Source organism: Scardinius erythrophthalmus, assembly GCF_964197995.2.
Source record: "Scardinius erythrophthalmus genome assembly, chromosome: 13".
In the NCBI taxonomy this organism is placed as follows: Eukaryota; Metazoa; Chordata; class Actinopteri; order Cypriniformes; family Leuciscidae; genus Scardinius; species Scardinius erythrophthalmus.
The window spans coordinates 5,746,724-5,773,945 of record NC_138233.1 but is presented as its reverse complement, the minus strand read 5'-3'; the positions used below and the strand labels follow the sequence as shown (position 1 = coordinate 5,773,945).

General features: G+C 37.6%; 1 protein-coding gene across 4 annotated transcripts; it reads left to right on the top strand.

Moving 5' to 3' along the window:
* Nucleotides 1-1,195: 1,195 nt before the first annotated feature.
* Nucleotides 1,196-27,222, top strand: fbxw11a (F-box and WD repeat domain containing 11a). 4 transcript variants are annotated; one of them, XM_081382704.1, is made up of 14 exons: nucleotides 1,196-1,329; nucleotides 7,008-7,112; nucleotides 11,436-11,504; nucleotides 13,509-13,728; nucleotides 14,840-15,026; nucleotides 17,334-17,424; nucleotides 17,545-17,682; nucleotides 18,703-18,821; nucleotides 21,157-21,406; nucleotides 21,991-22,109; nucleotides 22,876-22,986; nucleotides 23,103-23,181; nucleotides 24,551-24,696; nucleotides 26,364-27,222. In XM_081382704.1, the coding sequence occupies exons 1-14, from the start codon at nucleotides 1,207-1,209 to the stop codon at nucleotides 26,407-26,409; spliced, it is 1,803 nt and encodes a 600-aa protein (XP_081238830.1). In that variant the 5' UTR covers nucleotides 1,196-1,206; the 3' UTR covers nucleotides 26,410-27,222. The 4 variants fall into 4 exon arrangements, with proteins under 4 accessions (XP_081238830.1, XP_081238831.1, XP_081238832.1 ...); XM_081382705.1 differs by having other exon boundaries at nucleotides 24,551-24,715; XM_081382706.1 differs by lacking the exon at nucleotides 7,008-7,112 and having other exon boundaries at nucleotides 1,215-1,329.

The window sequence follows — 27,222 nt, the reverse complement described above, 5'->3', positions numbered from 1 at the left end:
AAGGAATAAAAAAAAATTAAAAAATTTTTACAGAATTTTATTAAATAATAATATTAATATTATCCTACTCTAGTGTTCAGAAAAGAAAAACAATAGAAACAATATTTTTTCTCAAATAATATTTGATGCATATTTTTCACAGTATAAATTGAGATTTTATAGATGAAAATGTTTAGCTGCCTTTCAAATTCTATATGATTCTTTTGAATTCTAAATGATTTCTGCAAATCCAGTGATCAGGCTGTGTGGGTCTCAGTGTTTTTTTTATTTTTTTTGTGTGGCTGTTGTCTGTGTGCAATTCCACAAACCTGGAAGACCTTCTGAATGTAGATAAGCAGTAGATTTTTAGAAAGGAAAAATGAAAAGATAAAAAAAGTAGTAATAAGGAGAATCAATGAATTATGAATAATTTACTGCCATTGTGAGAGTAACATGTAATTAATAAAAAAAAAGTAGCTATAGTCTGATCACAAGTATTTTAAAATGTAACAATCTAATTACAAGTACTTCTTTTTTGGAATCTGATTTCATAATCCAGATTGCATGTAATCAGTTATATTACCCATATGACACTGCAAAATGACTTGCAGTAAATGTATGATTTATTTCATACTTGTACAACTGAATTTGCGAGCCAAAATTAATATTAATAATATAAATGAACTTGGCAAGACTGATAGATATAAAGAGGTCTGTGGGCTGATTTATTTGTTTGTTTTTCTCACTCCTAATGGGGAAAACAACAACAACCCAAAAACAGAAGAAGCCAATCACCTGAAAGCGTGCTTTACCACAAACTTCCTCTCATCTCCGTTTGAAAAGAAAATGTGTATATATATATATATATTACAAGCAAACAGCAAATTAAAATAGACAAAATTTAATATATTAATATTGTATATATTATATTTGTGTTTATAAAATTATATATATATATATATATATATATATATATATATATATATATATATATATATATATATATATAAAATTCAATAGAAAGTAAAATTAAAAGTATATATTTTTAATTTATATGTATAAATAAATAAATTATATATATATATATATATTTTTTTTTTTTTTTACAAATAAAGTAAAATTAAAAGTAAAATAATATATTATATGAATACATGTATGCTCTTTTGCGAAGCTGTGGAGTAGGACTCTTATTCTGCTTTAATGCCATTGATTCTCCATGTTTTGTAGATGTATGTTGTTTCTCTCTTCACTCGGGTTCACGGACGGGTTTCCATTTTCACGGTTGGATTCAACCAGAACAACAATAATAATATGGATCCGGACATGGAGGACAAAACCTTGGAGCTGATGGTACGTGAGGACCAACAAATAAGACACTGTCTGAATGTGTGCCACTCGCGCTGCTGGTGTGTGTGTTTGTTTTTATTAATGCAGTATCACGCGGGCTAGAGAGAGGGAGGAGGACAAAAACACAACAGCGGCCCGAATCGATATAAAACATTCGACTGTTGTTATCATGTTGCGCTATAATGCTTTATTTTAGTTTGGTCACTAAACCGACTTTCCGCTCTCGATTTGACGAGTATATCGCATATGAATGTCGGGGAAGCGTTTGGAGGATCGGAGAGTCATTGCGGCACCGCTGCGTCATATATCACATATATCTCATATCTCTCTATATGCTCTTCATATGGCGTATACTTATGCACTAGATGTGTTGTGCACAGTCTGTTTGGCGTTCATGTGTTGCACAATTAATCTTTATATATTAAGCGATCAATAGGCGCTTCATATATCATATATAGTCTGTGTTTGCATCATTGAATCATTTTCCTGTTATTGTAAAACTGATTTGAAACAATCTGTATTGTGTAAAGCGCTATATTAATAAATGTGCTTCAAATAATGAACAATCTATATGCGTCTCATGTATCGCATATGAGCTCCATATATGTGGGCTTCAGTTATTAAATATATGCGCTTCATATATGAAACAATATGAGCTTCATATATCACGTATAGTCTATATGAGCCTTATATACTGTATCACAAAGTGAAGCACTTTGTATTTTCAACCATTTATATGCCCCTCATATATTAAACAATCTATATGTGCTTCATATATTAAATTATATAATTCATATATTATCTATATGTGCTATATATAGTCTATACAAGCTTCATTTATTAAACAATCTAAATGCGCTTCATATATGAAATAATCTGTATCTGCTTCATACATTAAATGATCTGTATGTGCTTCATATATTAAACAATCTGTGCTTCATATATGAAATAATATATATGTGCTTCATACATTAAATGATCTCATATTTTCCTCATATATTAAACAATCTATATGTGCTTCATATATCATAAAATCTATATGTGCTTCATTACACCGTTTATACATGCTTCATTTATCACAGTCTACGCATTTACATGTGGTTCATGTATACAGAAGCTGACGATGTTGAAAATCGTTCTCCAAATGAAATCAACTTGTTATATCACAATCTACATGCTGAATCCCTGAATCTGTGTGTGCTTCATATACCCTTTACAACATACTGTATATGCCCTTCATTAACTATGTAAACATTCCAGTGTTTTTAATGGCACTTATTTTTGTCATCATATACAGTCTGTGTGTGCATTATATTTCTATTATAGTCTATATATTCGCACTTCATAACATAATATCTATATGTGCCTCATGTCACACAGTCTATACATGCTAATGTATGATTATTGTGCATGTGCATAAAACATCTACTAAATGACTAATTAGCAATGTTTACATTATTTAGTTATTAAACTATTTCTACATGTCTGTCCCCTAATAAGTGCACAGTTGAATCTAAACGATGCACACGAGGACGTAACCAGCTCAGTCTCTCCAGACCTGTCATGATTTATGCTGATCTTCATCTTGGGTCATGTTAGGTTAAACTTTAACAACACCCTCTCTGTCAGGCCAGCTGCCCCGAGAAACACTGCCTGGTTTGTTTTGAATGGGATTTAGAGTTTATTCTTTTATTACAGGGTTTGGATCCAGATCTCTGAACGGTTATTATTAGTTTGTGAACTAGTAAGATCTGAGATGGTAAGACATGAAATGGCTTCAGTTTGAATAACCAGTTTTATCTAATTAGCTCAATGTTTTATAAATTGAAATATTATGAATTATTAAAGAGATAGTTGACTTTAAAATGAAAATTCTGTCATCATATACTCACCCTCATGTTGTTTCAAACCTGTATGAATTTCTTTCTTCTGCTGAACAGAAAGGAAGATATTTAGAAGAATGTCAGTAACCTGGCAGTTTTTGGTCCCATTGACTTCCATAGTATATTTTTTCCTACTATGGAAGTCAATGGGACCAGAAACTGTTTGGTTACTGACATTCTTCTAAATATCTTCCTTTCTGTTCAGCAGAAGAAAGAAATTCATACAGGTTTGAAACAACATGAGGGTGAGTATAGGGCTGCAGCTATCGATTCTTTTTGTAATCGATTAATCTAGCACTTAATCGATCGAGTAATCGAGTAATCTGATAAAAAAAATTTAGTGTGTTTTTAAACAATCAAAACAAATAATGCATAACGAAAATGATGTGGCTGAAAAACTCCAACATTTGGCTCCAAAACTAAGCCTATTTATTGTAATTTTTACCCATTTAGTGTTTATAAGTGCCAGTGCCAACAATTATATAACAATACAGTTAAGTCAACTTTATACTGTAAAACATGTATAACATGTAAAACTATGAATATAAACTTAAATAGTAAAGACCATTTGCCCTTAGTTTTGTCTTCTTAATACAACATTACAAAAAAAGGATTGCACCTTCTGCAAATTTCCTACCGGAGAACAAAAATAAATGAAATTAATATAAAATATCAAGCCAAACAGGTACACAATGTATACAATTTATATATAAAAAATAAGTGTAGCTTTGAAAAGGGGAATGTTTTATTGCAAATATGCATTTTGTTAAATAGAAAAAGAACAGCATTTTGTTTTTCACTTAGGCTAGTTGAAGTATATTAGCACGTTTTGTAGTATTATATTTTTTTTGTTAATGTTCTATGTTCAATTACTTTGGTAGCCGATTATGTCTTCCCCAAAAGTACGAGTGGATTTGGAGAAGCAGCTAGGCTGGTGGGGAGTTTCATTTTTTTGTTGTTGTCTGTAACTATTTGATGACTCGCTTATTTAGTCCTAATTTGTAAGTCGCTTTGGATAAAAGCGTCTGCTAAATGACTAAATGTAAATGTAAAATGTAAATGTATTTGGCAGACGTTACATAGCCTACAAACAAGGTCTCGCAAAGACTACAATACAATATTTGTTCCTCCATCATGTCTCGGTGTATACAGTGAATGCATTCTGAAATTATTGTTGCGTGGCTACATAAAAGTTTAAGCATATGTGATGCATTGCCGCGTGAGAGAGACGAGGGTGCGTGTGTGTGTGTGTGTGTGTGTGTGAAGGGGTTCTTTCTTTAGGCTATATTACGTTTACTTCTTAAAAACATCAAAGCTAAACATCATATTTAGTCAAACCGCATCACGACATCACTAAATACAGTATGGGATTAAAAGCAGCGAACATCAATGTATAGGCTTAGGCACGGGCGGAAATATTGGCGCTGGGTCAAAAAAAATGCGGGGGACAGAATCGTTACCTTGATTCATCGACGCTGAAAGGAAGCGATCCCAAACTTTAGACATTTTCTGCCGTTTATGGACATCTACTCTCCGCCATCGCGCCAAATAAATTCAAAATGTATCATGCGCTATGGTGTGCTTCCTGAACATTGAACAACGGTCCGTGTGAAATCAGATCCCTGCGCGTATAGTGAGCTGTGCGCGTCATAGGAATTTAACGAGGCTTCGAGGCAGAGTTTGTGCCTCGAGGAATTTTTGTAATCGAGTAAATCGAGTAACTCGATGAATCGTTGCAGCCCTAGGTGAGTATATGATGACAGAATTTTCATTTTAAAGTGGAGTATCCCTTTAATATGGGACATTTCATGTCAATTCAACCAGAGGTACCCGTTGTGTATGTTGTATATGCAGTTGTTTTAATAGAGGGAAACACGATACATTTCTAGTTTCAGTATTATTTGTTCTTCAGACATTCTTCTTTAAACACAATATAACTAAGCAGCTGTTTGAAAAGTGACCCACGTTTGTTTTTTGACCATTTAAAATGGATAAAATTCAACAATTTGGATCCCCATATCTATGGGACTGAACCATATAGGGCCTTAAAAATGAATATTACAAAAGAAAAGTTTACTAAGAATGAGAATCTAGAAGGCTGTTGAGATATATTTAATACGTTTAGAGTTACGGCCACGCAAACTTTGGAAAAATACTATTTATGGCACTCAGACAGGTATTTTCTATGCAATTGTGTTGATAGAAAACAAAAAAACGAGATGCATTTCTGGTTTCAACATTATGTGTGCTTTCGATATTCCTCTTTGAAGGAAAAAAGTATCAACTGTATGCAAAGTGACCCACATTTGGATTTTGACCACTGAAAATGTGTACAGTTTACTCATGGAGCCACATTGAAATCCCCATAACTCTGGAAAAGAACCAGAGTTAGGCCTTAATAATTTAGATACCAAAAGAAAAGTATGTTAAGAGATCTTTACTGGAGTTACATGCATGCAAACACAAAAAGGTTTTTTCTTCACATTTTTGAACTGTCACCGTTGGCATATAAGGCAACAAATATAGCTAAAGTCAACAGGCTTTACTAATAAAAGTAAAATAATGATGCTGCCATCTTTTTAAAGTCATTTTTACCCCTCCCCCCTACAAAATAGTGGATTACTGAGTAAATGCACATCCATGACTTTTAATATTTGGATTTCTTCTTCATTTATGTATTTCTTTCACCAGAAAAAGATGATCAAAATCAGGGAATCAAATTTTAGCTGGGGAAGTTTCTGAAATTTGATTGATTTCACACGGAATGACCCATATTATATTAATAATTATCAACATAATATAATATTAATAAGTAATAAATAAATCTAAATGTCAAAATCGGCATATTAGAATGATTTCTGAAAGATCATGGCTGGTATAAATTACATTTTCAAATATATTCAAATAGAAAAGTAATTTTAGATTGTAATAATATTATCATTTTGATCAAATAAATGCTGCCATGGTGAGCATCTTTCATAAAATATTTTTAATGATTCCAAACTTTGAAAGTATAACAATAATTAATATATAGCCTACATTTAATTGAAAACAATGATAAAAATTGATTATCTTTACATTTGACATGCATGAATACACACGCTAGTGCATGAATGTCTTGAGTGTGTAAAGTTTGTTCAGTTATCCATACTCTAAACTAGGTCATATTTTTTGAGCACAGAAGGGGAGGAGCTTATGAGGCCACTCCCTCTTCTCAGCTCCGCTCACTCATGATGGTGTGTGTTTGTGTGTGTGTGTGTTGCTCACTGTTGCTCTAATACTGTTTTTTTTTTCTCACTTTCCTCACTGACTCTCCTCTTTTCTCTTTTTCACGCTTTCACTTGTTCGACCCTCACGTCACTTTGGTTATCTGCACTTTCTTTCTTTCTTTCTTTCTTTCTTTCTTTCTTTCTTTCTTTCTTTCTTTCTTTCTTTCTTTCTTTCTTTCTTTCTTTCTTTCTTTCTTTCTTTCTTTCTTTCTTTCTTTCTTCTTTCTTTGTTCATTGACATGTTCGTTCTTTCTGTCTTCTACCTATTGTTTCCATTGTTCATTATTTTCTTTTGTCTTTTTTCCCCTTCCATTGGTTTGCTGTTTCTTTCATTCTGACTTTCTTTGGTTGGTCTTCCTTCTTTTTTCTCCGTTTTGCGTCTCTTTCTCTCTCCTATGGCATATTCCCATTCTGTTTTTCCCTTCTACTGTATCCTCTTCTCTTCTCTTCTCCTTTCCTTCTCTCTCTCTCTCTCTCTCTCTCTCTCTCTCTCTCTCTCTCTCTCTCTCTCTCTCTCTCTCTCACACAGTGTTCTTTGCCTCGTTCTGTCTGGCTGGGTTGTTCGTCGGTGGCAGAGAGTCTGTGTGCTCTCAGATGCCTGCAGAGCCTCCCCTCCTCCCGCGCACACAACCAGGTTCTGCTCTTCTCTCCAGTAGCTCCTTTTCTCCTCTCTTCTCCTGTTCTCCTCTCCTGTTCTCCTCCTCTCCTCTCCTGTTCTCCTCCTCTCCTCTCCTCTCCTCTCCTCTCCTGTTCTCCTCTCCTGTTCTCCTCCTCTCCTGTTCTCCTCTCCTGTTCTCCTCTCCTCTGTTCTTCTCTCCTCCTCTCCTCTCCTCTCCTCTCCTGTTCTCCTCTCCTCTGTTCTTCTCCTCTCCTCTGTTCTTCTCCTCTCCTCTCCTCTCCTCTCCTCTCCTCTCCTCTCCTCTCCTCTCCTCTCCTCTCCTCTCCTCTCCTCTCCTCTCCTCTCCTCTCCTCTCCTCTCCTCTCCTCTGTTCTTCTCCTCTCCTGTTCTCCTCTCCTCTGTTCTTCTCCTCTCCTCTGTTCTTCTCCTCTCCTCTGTTCTTCTCTCCTCTGTTCTTCTCCTCTCCTCTGTTCTTCTCCTCTCCTCTGTTCTTCTCCTCTCCTCTCCTCTCCTCTCCTCTCCTCTCCTCTCCTCTCCTCTCCTCTGTTCTTCTCCTCTCCTGTTCTCCTCTCCTCTGTTCTTCTCCTCTCCTCTCCTCTCCTGTTCTCCTCTCTTCTCCTCTCCTGTTCTCCTTCTCTCCTCTGTTCTCCTCTCCTCCTCTCCCCTGTTCTCCTCTCCTCTCCTGTCCTCCTCTCCTGTCCTCCTCTCCTGTCCTCCTCTCCTGTCCTCCTCTCCTGTCCTCCTCTCCTGTTCTCCTCTCCTGTTCTCGTCTCCTCTCTTCTCCTCTCCTGTTCTCCTCTCCTCTGTTCTTCTCTCCTATCCTCTCCCGTTCTCCTCTCCTGTTCTTCTCTCCTTTTCTCCTCTCCCGTTCTCCTCTCCTGTCCTCTCCTGTTCTCCTCTCCTGTCCTCCTCTGTTCTTCTCTCCTCTTCTCCTCTCCTCTGTTCTTCTCTCCTATCCTCTCCCGTTCTCCTCTCCTCTGTTCTTCTCTCCTCCTCTCCTCTCCTCCTCTGTTCTTCTCCTCTCCTGTTCTCCTCCTCTCCTCTCCTGTTCTCCTCTCCTGTTCTCGTCTCCTCTCCTGTCCTCCTCTCCTGTTCTCCTCTGTTCTTCTCTCCTCTCCTCTCCCGTTCTCCTCTCCTCTGTTCTTCTCTCCTCTCCTGTTCTCCTCACCTGTTCTCCTCTCCTCTCCTCCTCTGTTCTTCTCTCCTCTTCTCCTCTCCTGTTCTCCTCTCCTCTCCTCCTCTCCTCTCCTCCTCTGTTCTTCTCTCCTCTTCTCCTCTCCTGTTCTCCTCTCCTCCTCTGTTCTTCTCTCCTCTTCTCCTCTCCTGTTCTCCTCACCTGTTCTCCTCTCCTCTCCTCCTCTGTTCTTCTCTCCTCTTCTCCTCTCCTGTTCTCCTCTCCTCTCCTCCTCTCCTCTCCTCTCCTCTCCTCTCCTCTCCTCTCCTCTCCTCTCCTCTCCTCTCCTCTCCTCTCCTGTTCTCCTCTCCTCTGTTCTTCTCTCCTATCCTCTCCCGTTCTCCTCTCCTCTGTTCTTCTCTCCTCCTCTCCTCTCCTGTTCTCCCTTTCCTCTCCTCCTCTCCTCTCCTCCTCTGTTCTTCTCTTCTCCTGTTCTCTTCCTCTCCTCTCCTGTTATCCTCTCCTCTCCTGTTCTCCTCCTCTCCTGTTCTTCTCTTCTCCTGTTCTCTTCCTCTCCTCTCCTGTTATCCTCTCCTCTCCTGTTCTCCTCCTCTCTTCTCCTCTCCTGTTCTCCTCTCCTGTTCTCCTCATCTCTTCTCCTCTCCTGTTCTCCTCTCCTGTCCTGCTCTCCTTTTCTCTCCTCTCCTGTTCTCCTCCTCTTCTGTTCTCCTCCTCTCCTCTCCTGTTCTCCTCTCCCCTGTTCTCCTCTCCTGTTCTCCTCTCCCCTGTTCTCCTCTTCTGTTATCCTCCTCTCCTCTCCTGTTCTCCTCTCCCCTGTTCTCCTCCTCTTCTGTTCTCCTCCTCTCCTCTCCTGTTCTCCTCTCCCCTGTTCTCCTCTCCTGTTCTCCTCTCTCCTGTTCTCCTCCTCTCTTCTCCTCTCCTCTCCTCTCCTCTCCTCTCCTCTCCTCTCCTCTCCTCTCCTCTCCTCTCCTGTTCTCCTCCTCTCCTCTCCTGTTCTCCTCTCCCCTGTTCTCCTCCTCTCCTGTTCTCCTCTCCCCTGTTCTCCTCCTCTCCTGTTCTCCTCTCCTCCCCGTTCTCCTCTCCCCCGTTCTCCTCTCCCCTGTTCTCCTCTCCCCTGTTCTCCTCTCCCCTCCTCTCCTCTCCTCTCCTCTCCTCTCCTCTCCTCTCCTCTCCTGTTCTCCTCCTCTCCTCTCCTGTTCTCCTCCTCTCCTCTCCTGTTCTCCTCTCCCCTGTTCTCCTCTCCCCTGTTCTCCTCTCCCCTGTTCTCCTCTCCCCTGTTCTCCTCCCCTGTTCTCCTCTCCCCTGTTCTCCTCTCCCCTGTTCTCCTCTCCCCTGTTCTCCTCTCCCCTGTTCTCCTCTCCTCCCCTGTTCTCCTCTCCCCTGTTCTCCTCTCCCCTGTTCTCCTCTCCCCTGTTCTCCTCCTCTCCTGTTCTCCTCTCCTCCCCTGTTCTCCTCTCCTCCCCTGTTCTCCTCTCCTCCCCTGTTCTCCTCTCCCCTGTTCTCCTCTCCTCTTCTGTTCTCCTCCTCTGCTCTCCTGTTCTCCTCCCCTGTTCTCTTCTCCTCTCCTCTCCTTTCCTCCTCCTCCTCCTCTCCTCTCCTCTGCTCTCCTGTTCTCCTCCTCTGCTCTCCAGTTCTCCTCTCCTCTCCTCTCCTCTCCTGTTCTCCTCCTCTCCTGTTCTCCTCCTCTCCTCTCCTCTCCTGTTCTCCTCCCCTGATCTCCTCCCCTGTTCTCCTCTCCTCTCCTCTCCTGTTATCCTCCTCTCCTCTCCTGTTATCCTCCTCTCCTCTCCTGTTCTCCTCTCCTTTCCTGTTCTCCTCCTTTCCTCTCCTGTTCTCCTCTCCTCATCTGTTCTCCTCCCCTGTTCTCCTCTCCTTTCCTGTTCTCCTCCTTCTCTTCTCTTCCTCATACACTGATTGTGTGTCTGTCTGTCTTGGCTTCTTGTCTCTAGATGTGATGAGCAGTCGACTGATATATATGGAGATGTTCATACAAGTGCATACATGTTCATACAAGTTTAGTGAGCTGTAATTAGTTGTCATAGTCTGTATAATTAGCCTGGATCTTATGAGAAAAATGAAAAGGAAGTGCAGTTTACCTGAGAGTCCGTCTGTCTGCTTTCACCTGTCTCTTTCTCTCCGTCCCTGTGTGTCTTTCTGCTTGCCTGTCTGCTTTCTACATTCTCACCATATCTGAAGTTTTTCCATTGAGAAACACACACAGACATTTGCTAAAAGTTTATTAAAAGTCAATTGGCAGCTCATAGTGTTGAAATAGACACTCAGTATTGTGTTTATTTGAGGTTATTGGAACATGTTGATATTTACTAGGTGTGTGTTGGACTTGAAGCGTTGTTGCACAGACCGATCGGTGTGTGAAATCAAAGTACAACGAGAGCTATACGGAGTATACGGAACCGTCTGCTCTCTAATCGCTCACGCCGTACTTTGATATCACACACCGATCGAGTCCAGCACACCTAATGTGATTCTCTATAACTGTGTGAACTGACTTCATACATATACTGAAAAATCACAGAAACAAGCTGATTCATACACATTGAAACTTAGTGAAGATGCTGAAATTTTGTTTGCATGTGTGATTTAAGTGGCCAGATGTTTTTTAGGGCCACAGTGCATGTGTTTAAGGATGTCTATTAGTGAGACGTGTGTATTTGCGTCAGGTTTCATCGGTTCAGCTTTCTGTCTTTATCTTTGTGTTTACTTTTTTAAGGTGCACATGCATGTACCTGTTTGTTTTCTAATCGATTGTGTGATTAGGACTCACTGTGTGTTTAAACACAGAACTAAGCACGCAATTAGCCGATTGACCCAATGAAAGCAATATTCAGCTTAAAATGAAGCTCCTCCCACTCGCCTCCTCTCCCTCATGTTCTGTTCTTTATAAGAGTGCAACATGTTTTTGGAATGTTTTACCCAGAATGCACCTTTCTGAATGCCCTACCCAGTATTCAGTCAGACACACGTTTAACTCTCTCTCTCTCTCTCTCTCTCTCTCTCTCTCTCTCTCTCTCTCTCTCTCTCTCTCTCTCTCTCTCTCTCTCTCTCTCTCTCTCTCTCTCTCTCTCTCTCTCTCTCTCTCTCTCTCTCTCTCTCTCTCTCTCTCTCTCTCTCTCTCTCTCTCTCTCTCTCTCTCTCTCTCTCTCTCTCTCTCTCTCTCTCTCTCTCTCTCTCTCTCTCTCTAGAACATGTCGGTGATGGAGTCACAGAATAACACAGATGACATCTCGCCAAAGAAGACAACAGTGTTCAAGGTGTGTGTGTGTGTGTGAAATTTGCCTGATTCTGTTATATATGCCTAATTTTATGCTGTTTTCATGATGTTAAATCTGTTCCAGTATATTACTGGTAAAATGTAATCACTCAGTGACCCAATTCAGATATCACAGCATTGAAAGTGACATTATCTTTTATCACCTAAATAGCCCTATTCAGACAGTAATTGTTTCTCATGAGGTTTGACATTTACAGGAAGTATCTGTGATTCTATTGCCGTTCGAATCCAGAATATCTGTTTTTTCTCCCTCCCTGTTATTATCATTAATTAAAACTAAAGCCATCAAATTTTTTAATGGTAAATATAAAACTTAAACTACATGAAAATGAGAAAATAATTACTTATAATTAAATAAGTACTAAAATAACTAAAACTTAATAAATTATATAGACATATTTGTAAAAACAAATGTCAAAATTAAAAACTTCACTAAAACTTCAACTAAAAAAAAATAATAATAATAAAACAAAATTAAAAAATATGAACAAAAACTGAAATAGTGTATCAATGATACTAAAATAACACTGATAAAAATCCCTGGCTAAATGACTTGCCGTTTTTGTGACAAACTCCAAGGTCATGTGGTAATTTAATTGCTGACCGAATTTATAAGAAGAGATCAATTGAGCAAAGTACGGTAACTCTGGTGCTTTACGGTAATGTGCATGCATTTTAAAAATATACTTTTATTTCTGGAAAACTGTTTACAAGAATAATATTACATCACGACGCCACTACAGTTAATGGGAGCTGTTAAGAAGAACAAAAAGGAAAAATCGCATACACTTTTGAAACGAGACATTATTTTTGCAGCAACAGGGTATGCATTATGTTTTTTAAATGTTTCACTACTACTAATTTTACAAGTTGACAAAGTAGCCTGGTCAAATTTTTATTTTATTTTTTTTAAATAAGAGGTTGCATTAACTTATTTCTGCTCATTTCCAAATTTTAAAATGTTAAAAGAAAATACAAGACAAAAAAAACATTTGAAACATTGCATATCAATTTTCCTATTATTAGATAGGATATATAAATAAATGTGACTGATCACCAGGGTTATTACCGCTGACTAAAATTAAAAAATTTTTGTTAAACTAAAGCTAAAATAAAATATAAATATTAAATGAGAAAAACTATTTCAGTTTGTTGCTAAATTTCTAATTTCATTCAGATACAACACTAAAATTACTGACATAAAATAAAATAAAATAAAAACAAACGGTAATATTAAAAGAAAAACTTACAAAAGCACATAACAAAATTACTCAAATTTTAACTTCAATTAAAATGAAAATATAAAAATGAATGCTAAATAGGATTAAAAACAATAAAAGTAGGGCTGTCAAAAGATTAATCGCGATTAATCGCATCCAAAATAAAAGTTTGTTTAAATAATATATGTGTGTGTACTGTGTATAATTAAATTTGTATATATAAATACACACACATGCTTGTATATATTTAAGAAAAATGTGTAATTTATATATAAAAAAATTATATTTATATATAATATAAATTATATATAAATATATACAGTATATGTATGCAAATATTTCTTAAATATATACATGCATGTGTGTGTATTTATATATACAAAATAATTATACAGAGTACACACACATATATTATGTAAACACAAACTTTTATTTTGGATGCGATTAATCGCGATTAATCTTTTGACAGCCCTAAATAAAAGTCGATAATACTAAAATAACACCGCTGACCACATCATGAGAAGTGCATTTCTGTGTTTGTGGACCACAAAACTCACTTCTCCACCATGAATAAATCCTCATCTGAACGCATGATCATCGTGTTATCACTGAGCCATGAGAAACAATTGGGCCACACGTATGCAGATAAAGAAACTTGATGACCTAAATATAAACTCAACCTCTGGTTTGAACTGAGTGTGAAGTTTTGGCATGCTTGTGTTCTCACTTTCACTCAGTCGCGCTGTTGTTGTTCGTGTGTCCAGTTAGGGAACGGTTCAGTGGCGGGTTCGAGAAAGAGGCCGTCTCAGGGGAACTACGAGAAGGAGAAAGATCTGTGCATCCAGCTGTTTGATCAGTGGTCAGAATCTGATCAGGTGGAGTTCGTGGAGCATCTGATCTCACACATGTGTCATTACCAACACGGCCATATAAACTCGTACCTTAAACCCATGTTACAGAGAGACTTCATCACCGCGTTGCCAGGTAACTAAACACATGCACACGTACCTTAAACATTGGCTATAACAAATCCGCCTATTCCAACACACGCATTAGCACAGACTGTGACTGTCGGCATGCAGCCAGAACCGCCCACTTACATCACTTCACTTACACAGACATCTGATAACATGTAATGTCAATCTTTTTATGATTTATGATAATAAAGGATGTGCAATAAAAGTGGTATTTTAATCAGATAATGACATAAAAATGGTTCTACAGACATTGACTTTGAGGTCAGACTTCAGTCATTTAAGTCATAATAATAAAAATATATTATTTTACAGTCATAATATAAAGTTGTGGTCATAAGTGTACATGCACCCTGCAGAATCTGCAAAATGTTCATTTATATATATATAGGTTTTTATTTATTTTGTTTATAGGTTTATTTTTTTTAACAAATATAATATTTAGAGTAACAAAGCATAGATATAAACAAAACATAGTTGCAACCACATAAACTAACAAGAAAGAAATAATAAAAATGTTTAATTTTTTTAAGAAGAGGGATCAACAACAACAACAAAATTAGCATTTTGCATATCTACAAAATGTTTAATAGCTTATTCAAGGCTGTACTAATTAAAAACAAAGTGCAAATTTTACAATCCTTATCTTTAATTTTATTTAAAAAAAAGTTCTGCAAGATATGACCGCAGCTGTTTGATGTCATGAAATATGTTCACTTGTTATTACGTTCAGATGTTTTTAAAAATACAAACCATCATTTTATTATATTTCAGCATAAACGCACATCTCTAGACAGGTAATGAACATAATCTAGCTAACATTTATAATTTATTTATGACTGAAATGTTGCACGTATATGTAACAAGCAAAGTATTTATCATAATGTACTTTAAATAACATTAAGTAATGTCAGAAAGATATCAGCTCCGCTGTTGTTCATAAATCTCAGTAGTAATGCTGTACAATGAGGACGTTTTCACGAGTCATGAGTGTCCAAATGTGTAGTGAACCAGCGTCCTTTACTGTCCTTATCAGTGACCGAATTCGTGAACATGATATACTGATTCATGAGCTCGGGAGCCGTGTGACTTCACATCTCACTACATCTCTCTGTTTCCAGCTCAGGGTCTGGATCACATAGCGGAGAACATCCTCTCGTTTCTAGACGCTCGTTCTCTGTGCTCAGCTGAGCTGGTCTGTCGAGAATGGCAGCGGGTCATATCAGACGGGATGCTCTGGAAGAAGCTCATCGAGAGGATGGTGCGCACGGACCCGCTGTGGAAAGGCCTGTCAGAGCGGCATCAGTGGTAAAAACACACACACACACACATTTGCATTGTTACGCTGAACGCACGTGTTTAAAGCTGTGCAATCTTTAAACTCTTTATTGTCATTGTACAAGACAAGTACAATGAAATTAACACTAAAATCTTATATGGAAAAAAAAGAAACATATTTTAAGCTTATATGTTGGGTTCAGCAACATAATTATATGACATAGTGTATATATATATATGTGACATATATTGTTTTGGCAACTTGCTGTAAAAAAATAAGCTGTAAAAATATTGTTTTTTTAATATTATATTTTTATATTTTATTTTATTTCAGTTAAAGGTAGGGTAGGCAATTTCGGAGAGGCTAGCAATAGCGAGCTAGCTTTGAACGCGTGAGATCCCGCCCTCCCTTCAGAGCGTCTCCAAAGCCACGCCTCGTCCCAAACACATGAACACAGAGCAGAGTCTGCGAAGCTTCACGAGACGAGAGAGTATGCAATGATTGGACCAACATGTTTTGGTCCTGTGTCTTCCACAGAAGATATATGTACATGTTTTAATATTTAGACCACTTCTGTTATTGATTTTTATCAGCATGTGAAGAGAACCAGAATAACAAGGTGTTTATGAAAAAAAAAATGTCTACCCTACCTTTAACGTTTATTTTATTTAGGAAAAAAAAATTTTTTAGTTAATGATAATAACCTTGAGCTTAAGTCAAACCTGCCACAATTAAGTTGCGTAACAACTTTTCAACTCTTTGATGATACTTAAACATACATTACAAATAGTGCAACTGACTTTACTGTTCTTACACATGCCATGTGGATTCGATTGTTCAAATTTACACATCATAGCTTTTGCATTTGGTAAATACATAAAAATATTGAATGAATCTCACACATCAGTGGCAATGCATGAACTTTTATGCTTCACGTTATACTGCCAGAGCTGTGCTGAATAAATCTGAACATTGTTGTCCTGGTCAGGTACCAAAATGTGCAAAATGATAATACCATTGCAAAGTAAAGTTTTGCTGCATATGTTTTATTAAAGCAATAAACCCCAAGAAGCCGTAATTTACATGTTAGGCACGGCGTATTCAATGTAAATCACAGCTTCAGGCGGCTTATTGTTTTTATAAAAATGGTTATTCCACGTACCTGGCAAGGTTTCATAAAATAAGCACAGACACAAAAATGTAATGCTATTGATAAAAATATTAGCCTATTCTTTCACCAAGCAATGTAGTTCTTCAGAAGCAAATTGGTTCCCAAGCAACACACAGATGCTAATTACACAGACGCAGTGGCACAGTAATACTGATGTAATGCGGTCACTGGTGTATGTTTGTTGAGTCATTTACTAGTCAGGCCTCAAACGTGGCTCAACCAATCAGAATCAGGGACCGGAACTATCCGTTTCATTACAAACCTCTGACAAATGTCATGAGACAAACACAACTAAGAAGCTTACTCCTTAGTTAACAATAATAACCCTGTGTGGTACACGTGGGATAGATCATTCATATAGTAATTAGTGCTGACAAACCCAGAAATACATGTGATGATAGTCAATCCTGTGAAATTATAGTTAATGATGATAACCCTGAGCTTAAGTCAAATCTGCCACAATTAAGTTATTTAACAGCTTTCTCAACTCTTTTTATGTATATTTGTTTCATACATGCTGAGCTTTGATGATACTTACACATACACTGCAAATAGTGCAACTGACTTTACTGTTCTTACACATCCCATCTGGATTCGATTGTTAAAATTTACACATCATAGCTATTGCATTTGGTAAATACATAAAAATGTTTAATGAATCTCACACATCAATGGCAATGCATGAGCTTTTATGCTTCATGTTATACTGCCAGAGCTGTGCTGAATATCTGTACATTGTTGTCCTGGTCAGGTACTAACATATTCAAAATGATAATATCAGTCTGCTAAGAGCAATGTTGCTAATTTTGGCTTTAAAAACTCATTTTTGTTGACTGGAGTGGTACAAATTTGATCACTTTTCTGTAGAAATATGATCAAAATATGATGACATTTGTGCATCGGTGTGAATCATAATTAGTTCTGACAAACCCAGAAATGCATGTGATGATTGTCGATCCTGTGAAATTATTAGCAGAAGCTGTTAGTGTTTTACGTGTGTGTGTTTGTGTGTAAAATATGTGCTGAGAATATTAATGAAGTTTGAATGTGGACGGATACATGATCATGAAATCATGTATCAGTTCAGTATTATTTGGGTTGTTTGAATGGTTTATACTTTGTTTGTATCTGATTGGTAGTTTTCTTGTTTGTTTTTTGTCTCCAGGGAGAAATATTTATTTAAGAACCGAACAAACGAGGTCCCACCCAATTCATACTACCATTCACTCTATCCCAAAATTATACAGGACATTGAGGTGAGCATCCATCCCGTCACTCATTCATTTATTCAGTGGTCAGTTTATCCATCCATCCATCCATCCACCCAGCCTCATTCATTCACCCGGGTCTCCTGTTTTCTCATTGTGTCTCTCTAGACGATTGAGGCGAACTGGCGTTGTGGGCGTCACAATCTTCAGCGGATTCAGTGCCGGTCGGAGAACAGTAAAGGTGTTTACTGCCTTCAGTACGACGACGACAAGATCATCAGCGGCCTACGAGACAATTCCATTAAAGTACTTGTCTGTCTTTCTATCTGTGTGTCTGTTGTTATCGTCGTTACACTGTGTGCGTCCCAATTCTGTGCCATTTAGTAGTATAAATAGTGTGTGATTAGTGTGCGCACTAAAAATTCCAAAAAAGAAAAAAGTGCACTTTATTTTTAACCATAACTTATAAACCTTTAAAGACAAACAACAGTATTTGCTTCTGTTGAAGCAGTTATCCCGTGTTATTTCAATAACGTGTTTAACAGCAGAATTCGTGGTGGAAAAACTACATTACCCATGATGCTGTACCGACAATTCCACCAATCAGAGTCGAAACAAACAAAACACATCAAAAGATCTTGTTGAAGCACCACAAATCACATAATCAAGTCAGTGTCCCTACGCTCTCAGAATACATAAATATTTGAATATATCCATATTTTGCAATAAGCTTGATATATATATATATATATATATATATATATATATATATATATATATATATATATATATATATATATATACATACATACATACATGCATGCATGCATGCATGCATGCATGCATACATACATACATACATACATACATACATACATACACACACACACATATGTATAAGCAACATTTGTAAATGAGTAGTTCTGTATTTCTCAATCGTTTTTGATTTGATTATGCTATTCTCGGTGCTTCACAAGAGAAAGATTGTAGTTCCTTCTATCGCTAAAGCCGTTAATTGCACAGTACTTTTTGTCTGACGTACTTTTTTGCTTCAAATCAAAGCTTGTAATGTTATGATTCACCTTGTTGCTGTTTGGTTTGGTTCATGGCTTATAACACTTTAACGAAGACATTTTTTCAAATCCCTATATAAAAAAAGAATGCAAAAAATACTTCAGGGACCAGTGGCACTAAAAAAGTGTTGCACTGTTACATAACGAAGAGGGAGGGGCTATCAGCCTCCAATGTTGAATGACAAAATAATGTTATATTACATAGTAGAAGTGTATAGTACATCATTTGGAACATAACTTGTGTCTCTCTCAGATCTGGGACAAACAGTCGCTGGAGTGTCTGAAGGTTCTGACGGGCCACACTGGTTCAGTTCTGTGTCTGCAGTATGATGAGAGAGTCATAGTGACGGGCTCCTCTGATTCTACTGTCAGGTACACACACACACACACACACACACACACAACACCATGAGTTTGGGCTCAGTATTAATTTTTTACACGAATTAACACTTTTCATCAAGGATTCATTATCTAAAGTGACAGTAAAGACATTTATAATGTTACAAAAGATTTCTATTTCAAATAAATTCTTCTGGAAATCAGCATATTAGAATGATTTCTGATGGATCATGTGGCACTGAAGATGTTAAATTCAGCTTAGATCACAGGAATAAATGACATTTTAGAATATAGTACAATAGAAAACAGTTCTTTTAAATTATAAACGTTTTTTTATTGTGTTTTTGATCATATAAATGCAGCCTTGGTGAGCAGAAGACACTTCTTTTAAATCCTTCGACCCCAGCCAAACTTTTGAATGCTAGTATACATCAACGAGAAATTTCCCAAATTTAAATGTTAAATATTTTATTATAAATGCTGAAAAGAGATGTGTATTGATTAAAGAAACCCTCAGATCTAAAATCACTCTTTATAAGTATATATTTTTAAAGTCCCCCTGTAGTCAATAATTTTATCCCTTAAAGCTAATCTTTGATCACCAAAAATGACATATTTAAACGTTTTGTCCTTGAAAAATTAATTGTGCCTTTAAATAAATAACTGTATGCATTTATATATCCAAAGCGACTTGCATTGCATTTCAAGGTACACATTTACCTTCTTATCAGTTGTTTTTTAAAAAAAAAAATCCTTATCCAGTAATCCTGAATGACTACAAAAGTCCTTAGTCTAAAAGTGTGTGAATCCTTAGGAATGAAAATAAAAAGATGAGGAATTTCAGTACAGTGCTGATGAAACTATATTAGAAAAAACGAGTTGAAAATGTTTCACACACACTAGCTCCCTCGGGCTGAATGATCTCCATGAAAACAGTGACCTCACTTCCCCAGCAACTGTTTAAAGCTCCGTCCGGAGCTCTGTCACCTTTTCCAGCGTGAGTATGTGTGTGTTTCTCTCTCACCTGAGAGAGTTTTGTGGAACAAACTCTCCAGCTGCATAAATCAGGTTTACGTCACTCGGATTGGAAGCGCGAACGGCCGGACGTTTAACACCTGGAGAAGGAAACGGCTTTGTAATGTGATCGTGTTTAAAGAGCATTAACACATCACTTGGCAGCGTTGGGCTCGAGCCGGGTGTTTCAGCTGCTGGTGAGGTCGTTCACGTCATTTACGGTCCAGTTTGTTTTAACAACAGCTATGCTAATAAAGCGGAGCAGTTATTACAGGAGATATTTACTACTTTCAAACATGAAACCTGTTGAAAAACAGTGAAGGAATCTGTTATTCCTTCAGCTTGTTCTGTTTTAAACAAATTCTGGGCAATCAAAGTGTCAAAAGGATGCATTAAATTGTGACAGTAAAGACATTTATAATGTTACAAAAGATTTCTATTTCAAATAAATCTGTTCTTTTGAACTTCCTATTCATCAAAGAATCACGGTTTCCACAAAAATATGAAACGACATTTGATTATATTAAGAAATGTTTCTTGAGCAACAAATCAGCATATAGTGCTGTTGGGATGACACATTTTTGTAGGCCAATTCTCGGAAACGAGTTAGCATTTGAGCACTTCCGGCTTCATCGTCCCAGAGTCGATGGGTTGAATGACTGAAATAAGGTCTGTGGTGATCATGAGATCAAGATACTTTCACGTTTTATTCTGCAACATAAAATACATCATTATCAGCCCACTCGTTATTTGATGTTGCGTGTCTTGAAAGAGGAGGTTGCTAACATGGGTTTAAATGGGACTACAGAGGTTTTTTTTAATGATAATCCAAAAGCCATTGGAAAAATCCTATTGGGTTTTTTGTTTAGGGAAAAGAAAAGTGCGTCATCCCAACAGCACTGTATGCTGATTTGTTGCTTAAGAAACATTTCTTAATATAATCAATGTTGTTTCATATTTTTGTGGAAACCGTGGAAATTCTTTGTTTCAAGCTCCTTTGATGAATAGGAAGTTCAAAAGTATTAAAAGTAAGTAAAATATTACTATTTTAAATAGTAATAATATTCCACAATATTACTGTTTTTACTGTATTTTTGATTAAATTAATTCAGCCTTGGTGAGAAGAAGAGACTTCTTTTTAAAAAATCCTACAACCATAAACTTTTGAAAAGTAGTGTAGATCAATGAGAAATTGTCCATGTGATTTTATTTAACTAAATCTTTAATCAATACACATTTTTGTAGCTATGCTATTTTGTAGCTTAGTTATAATAACCATAAGTCTCAGCTGTGCACAAGCTCACGTTCCCTCATATTGTGTACTCATCTGTAATATTTTCCCTGTCTCCGTCAGGGTGTGGGACGTTGGTTCTGGTGAGGTTCTCAACACTCTGATCCATCATAACGAGGCGGTTCTGCACCTGCGCTTCTGTAACGGGCTCATGGTCACGTGTTCGAAAGATCGCTCCATCGCCGTGTGGGACATGGCGTCCGCCACCGACATCAGTCTGCGCCGCGTACTCGTGGGTCACCGCGCTGCTGTTAACGTGGTGGACTTCGACGACAAATACATCGTGTCTGCGTCTGGAGACAGAACCATAAAGGTGAGTGTGTGGGAGTGGTCAGTGGGTGAGTGTGTGGGAGTGGTCAGTGGGTGAGTGTGTGGGAGTGGTCAGTGGGTAAGTGTGTGGGAGTGGTCAGTGGGCGAGCGGGTGTGAGTGGTCAATGGGTGAGCAGGTTGGAGTGGTCAGTGGGTGAGCGGGTGTGAGTGGTCAATGGGTGAGCGGGTGGGAGTGGCCAGTGGGTGAGCGGGTGGGAGTGGTCAATGGGTGAGCGGGTGTGAGTGGTCAGTAAGCAGGCGGGTGGGAGTGGTCAGTGAACGGGCGGGTGGGAGTGGTCGGTGGGTGGGAGTGGTTAGCGTGTGGGAGTGGTCAGTGAGCGGGTGGGTGGGAGTGGTCAGTGTGTGGGAGTGGTCAGTGTGTGGGAGTGGTCAGCGTGTGGGAGTGGTCAGTGAGCGGGTGGGTGGGAGTGGTCAGTGTGTGGGAGTGGTCTGCGTGTGGGTGGGCGGGTGGGAGTTGTCGGCGGGTGGGAGTGGTCAGTGGGCGGGTGGGTTTGTGGTCAGTGGGTGGGCGGAGCTTTAGTGCTGGATGATTGGCAGATGTAGATAAGAGACCGTGTGTGTCTGCAGGTGTGGAGCACCAGCACATGTGAGTTTGTACGGACACTTAACGGTCACAAGCGTGGCATCGCCTGCCTTCAGTACAGAGACAGACTCGTGGTCAGCGGGTCTTCGGACAACACCATCAGGTGAGAGAATGTGTGTGTCTGTAAGTTTATGAGTCTCTGTATGATTTGCACTTGAACTGTGTTTTGTCTTTGTGCCTGTACGCAATAAAGAATGATTTTTTTCAATGGTTTTTGTTCTGGCCATACTAAACATATTTGACTTATTACTTCCACAAGAAAATGTGTCTGTTTAATATTACAGTAATACAGTTTTTCATACAGTAAAAATAATATTATTGTGAAACTGTTTTCTATTTGAATATATTTTGTAATTTAATGTAATTTATTAAATTAATGTAATTTATTCCTGTGATCAAAGCTGAATTTTCAGCATCATTATTCCAGTCTTCAGTGTCACATGATCCTTCAAAAATCATTCTAATATGATGATTTGCTGATAAAATTAACTTTTCTGAATTTTTTCAATGCTAAAAATAGTTTTGCTGCTTTATATCTTTGTGAAAACCCTGATGCATTTTTTTTTCTTGATTCTTTGATGAACAGACAGTTTAAAATCAGAATTTTTTGTAACATAATAAATATCTATACTGTCACTTTTAATTAATTTAATGCATCCTTGCTGAATAAAAGTACTAATTTCTTACTGACCACACAAAAACGGGTCATTGTTTTCGAATAGTCAATCCACACTACAACGCAAAAACAGCTTGAGAGAGCATCTTCAAAAAGCTCATGCCATCTCAATGTGGATGGACGGACAAAACGTATAGAAAAAGATTCTCTAATCTAATGCATCCGGATTAAGTGTAGACGTGTGTGTTTTCAGACTGTGGGACATTGAGTGTGGTGCTTGTCTGCGTGTGTTGGAGGGTCATGAGGAACTCGTGCGCTGCATCAGATTCGACAACAAGAGGATCGTGAGCGGAGCGTATGATGGGTGAATACACACACTCGGTCACAGCACCATCTGTTTCTGACAGGCCGTTCATCTGTCAGCCTGGTTAATATCGAGCACCCATAACTCACCCGCACATTCTCTCTGTTCCTTTACAGGAAAATTAAAGTTTGGGATTTACAGGCAGCTCTGGATCCTCGGGCCCCTGCCAGCACATTATGTCTGCGCACACTTGTGGTGTGTGTGTGTGTGAATAAAATAATTCCATTATCATATTTATAAATAGTTGAATTTATGTTTTGTAAAATTTCTCTATCTGGTTTGTATGGAAGCTTGTTTCCACCACGGAATAAAACCATTTGAAAGATAATTGCGACTTTTAATCTCACAATTCTGACCTTTTTTTCTCTCAGAATTGCGAGTTTATATCTCACAATTTTGATTTTCTCGCAATTGTGACTTTTTCTCTCTCGTAGTTCAAACTTTTTATCTCACAATTCTATTTTTTTTTTCTCACAATTGAGTTTGTACATCTCGCAATACTGACTTTCTCACTCAATTGCGACATCTCACAATTTGACTTTTGTTCTTGCAATTCTGACTTTTGCTCAATTGTGACTTTTCTCGCAATTTTGACTTTTTCTCTCAATTGAGTTTACATCTCGCAAATCTCAGAATTGTGATATATAAACTGGCAATTGTGAGTTATAAAGTCCAATTCTGAGGTAAAAAGACTGACTTTTCTCAGAATTGCGAGTTTATATTATGCATTTCTGAGAAAGTCACAATTGTGAGATAAAATGTCACAATTGCCTTTTTAATTTTTTTATTCATTGGCGAAACAAGCTTCCATAGGTTTTCCATATTCTTATGGATACATTTTTCATTGTCATCCAAGTAAATTTCACATATGATAAAACAAACCGCCACAAGAGGTCACTGCAGGTTTATTCACACTGCTAATTACCTCAGACAGTTTGAAATGATCATTTAGTTAATATATATGGAAATTAATGTAAAACATCATTCGTTATTCTCAAATTAACTGTCACCTAGTGCTACCTTGAAGCTAGTTTAAGAAACTGCAGGCTACTAGAAATTCAAGGAGTTAAACCACAGGGACTTACAGGAACATAGTGAGGAGTTAAATGAGTTGGTGAATCGATTCTTTTTGGAACAATAAAACTGAAAAAATAATAAAAATAAAAAATACGATTCCTAGATCTACTAATAAACAAACTTTGAAACAAACTGATTCACTGAAGGAATAGGATTCCTGTCTACACTATTAAATAGTATAGCTAGGAATCAGATTCTTTCAGTGAATCAGTTCGTTTCAGTGAACCATTTCCAAAAGAATCGATTCAGTCCCTGGGCTTTTAAGACTAGTACTTCTAGTAGCTTGGCCAACTTCCCCCACCCTAGGTGACACCTCATTTGAGAATTATGAATTCTGTCCATATAGGTTAACCAAGTGATTATTTGAACAGTGTTGCTATGTTTACTCCCCAACACCGGACTCACCGTTTCTGACAAACCTCTGGAGTGTGTTTGCGTGTGTTTTTGTGTTCTTTTAAGTGTGTGTTTTCATGGCAACCTCTCGCAGGAGCATTCTGGGCGTGTGTTCCGACTGCAGTTTGATGAGTTCCAGATTATAAGCAGTTCCCATGATGACACGATCCTTATATGGGACTTCCTGAATGTCTCCACCAATGGCCAGTCAGAGGGGCGATCGCCCTCACGGACATACACGTACGTCTCCAGATAGCAGGTACACTCGTAGACCAGAGTTTCCAACAATTCACCAGCTCTTTATTTCATTATGCATTATGGTTCTTCTGAGGGGTTCTAGTTGACAAAATACACTGATCATACAAAATAATTGTATCCAAAATAACCCTTTTCTCTATAGTTCTGTATCAATTTGTTTATATTGTAGTGGTTATTATAGTTGCAATTTTGTCGTTTTGAAATTTTATTTCAAAAGAATGAAAATATTTGTGTGTATAAATTAAAAGTTTTTATTAATGTAATTTTTATTCATATTAATGTTTGTTATAGTAATTTTATTATGATATAATAACACAGTAAATAAATTTTTTTTTCATTTGTTCATATTGTGGTGGTTGTAGTCGATGGCAGCCCATATTACCGTAAGTAGGAAAATGACAAAAATTGGTACACTTGTAATGATGGTAATGAATGGTAAACTCTATAGCGCCACCACCAGTTCAAATATTCACTTTTCAAAAGGTTATAACATTTGAACCTGTTGTTCTAGAAAAATTAAACTTCGTACACCTGATTCCACTCAACGTTCTGATCGCATTCAACATTTTACTTTAAGACTCCGGCCATTACAGTAGATGCCATTTTTAAAAAGTACAGTAATCTGTTTCTTTTGCTACTCCACCAAACTTTGCCCAATTCTTGCTAAAATTTGCTTAGATGATCTCTGGACCGAGCCGCACAGACATGACTAAACATTTTATTTTAATTCATCTTCGTTCAAAAGTGTCATGAACTTAAATATGTGGACCCAATATTGGTTCAGAGGCTGTATCGCAGCAAAACTCTCATCAATCGAAATTAAATTTGGTAACACTTTATTTTACAGTGTCCTTGTTACATAAGTTACATGTACTTACCATAGTAATAACAGTAAATTAAGCATAATTACATGCAACTAACCTTCAACCAAATCTTAATCCGACCCTAACCCTGTAAGTACATGTAGTTGCTTAATATTACTCAGTACTTACATTTTACTTACAAATTTTGTATGCTTTATCGGAACCATAATCTGAGGATTCATGCCAAATTTGGGAACGGCGCCACCTACAGGATACGAGATCTGAAAAATAGCTTTTTTTGCTCACAACTTTTGAACAGTTTGTCAGAATGTGTGTGTGTGTGTGTGTGTGTGTGTACCTGGGTAAGCATTGAACAAATCTTCCTCTTGGATTAGAAATGTGTTTTTTGTTCATTCTGTGTTCTGTCTCATCTGAACTTCTGCTGATTTTGAGTTCATTCTCACCTGTACTTCTGAACCAGCTGTTTTTCTTTTTCTTTTTTTTTTTTTTTTGGTCCTCTGGCTCTGCACTGCTGTTACTGATGTTTATTTACCGGTATTATGTTAAAGCAATATCATATTAAATATGATTTTTTTTATATATATTGTGCTAGTTTCTATAGTTGCAATTCATTTTTCATTCTTTCTTAAGCTTATTTATTTATTTAAAGTCTATTTAGTCTGATACTTTTTAGTTTTCATTCATATTGTTGCTTATTATAGTCATTATTTTATTATGTTAAAACAATATAATATTAATATGTTTGTATTGTACTAGTTATAGTTTCAATTTATGTTTCATATTTTGTATTTGTTTGTTTGTTTATGGTGTGTCTCTCCATTTCAGGTGCCTCTTCAATGTGCCAGTGTGTCCTGGGAGAGCTGAGAGCTGATTGGTTGTTGGCCGTGTCCATCACAGAATTGTGCCTAGGAATCCACCTCCTCTTCTCTGTCCTACACAGATCCATGCTTTGCCAAACACACAGACACATGCTGCTCTAAAGATTCAAAACACTGTTCTGCTTTATCTAGTGGGAAAAATAAGCACAAACACACACACACACACAGATTATGACAGCTTCAAACCGTATCTGTACTACCACTGCTGCTCAAATAACCCGAAAACCAATGATCTCGTACTCACAAGCTCTGCACTACTAACAGCTCATAAACACACAAGGATCACTCTGTTATGGAGATTCTGGGAGTGACGTATGGATGATGGACAGGGAAATGAACCAGGAAAGACTTTATGATCAGCTGTGTGAGAGAAAGAGACTCAGACAGTAGCGAACTCTCGCAGGAATAAAAGAAAAGAGAGTGGTGATGGTTAAGGACGTCTGTTGCCTTTTCTGCCCACTCGCTGTTGTTTTCAAGCCTCTTCAGGACACTCGTTTTTCAGGATGGTGGTGTGGAGCGCAGGTCCGTCAGCATGCATGACTGTCTGCTCTGATGCCTCTTCCCCTTTTGTCTTTAGTTTTTATGATTTTGTTGTTCTATTTAATTAGCCTCATCTTTTCAGTCTGGTTCTGCTAGGCATTGTACGTCTGTGTCACTCAATGTCTGGTTTCTTTTCCTCTCTGCCTGCTTGCTCATCGAGGGCTGAATCTAGCTGTAAACAGAATTGTATTGTCAGATCATGTTGTATATTACAAAAAAAAGAGTTTTTTTAAGAAAAAATATTGTGAATAAAGTACTTGACCATG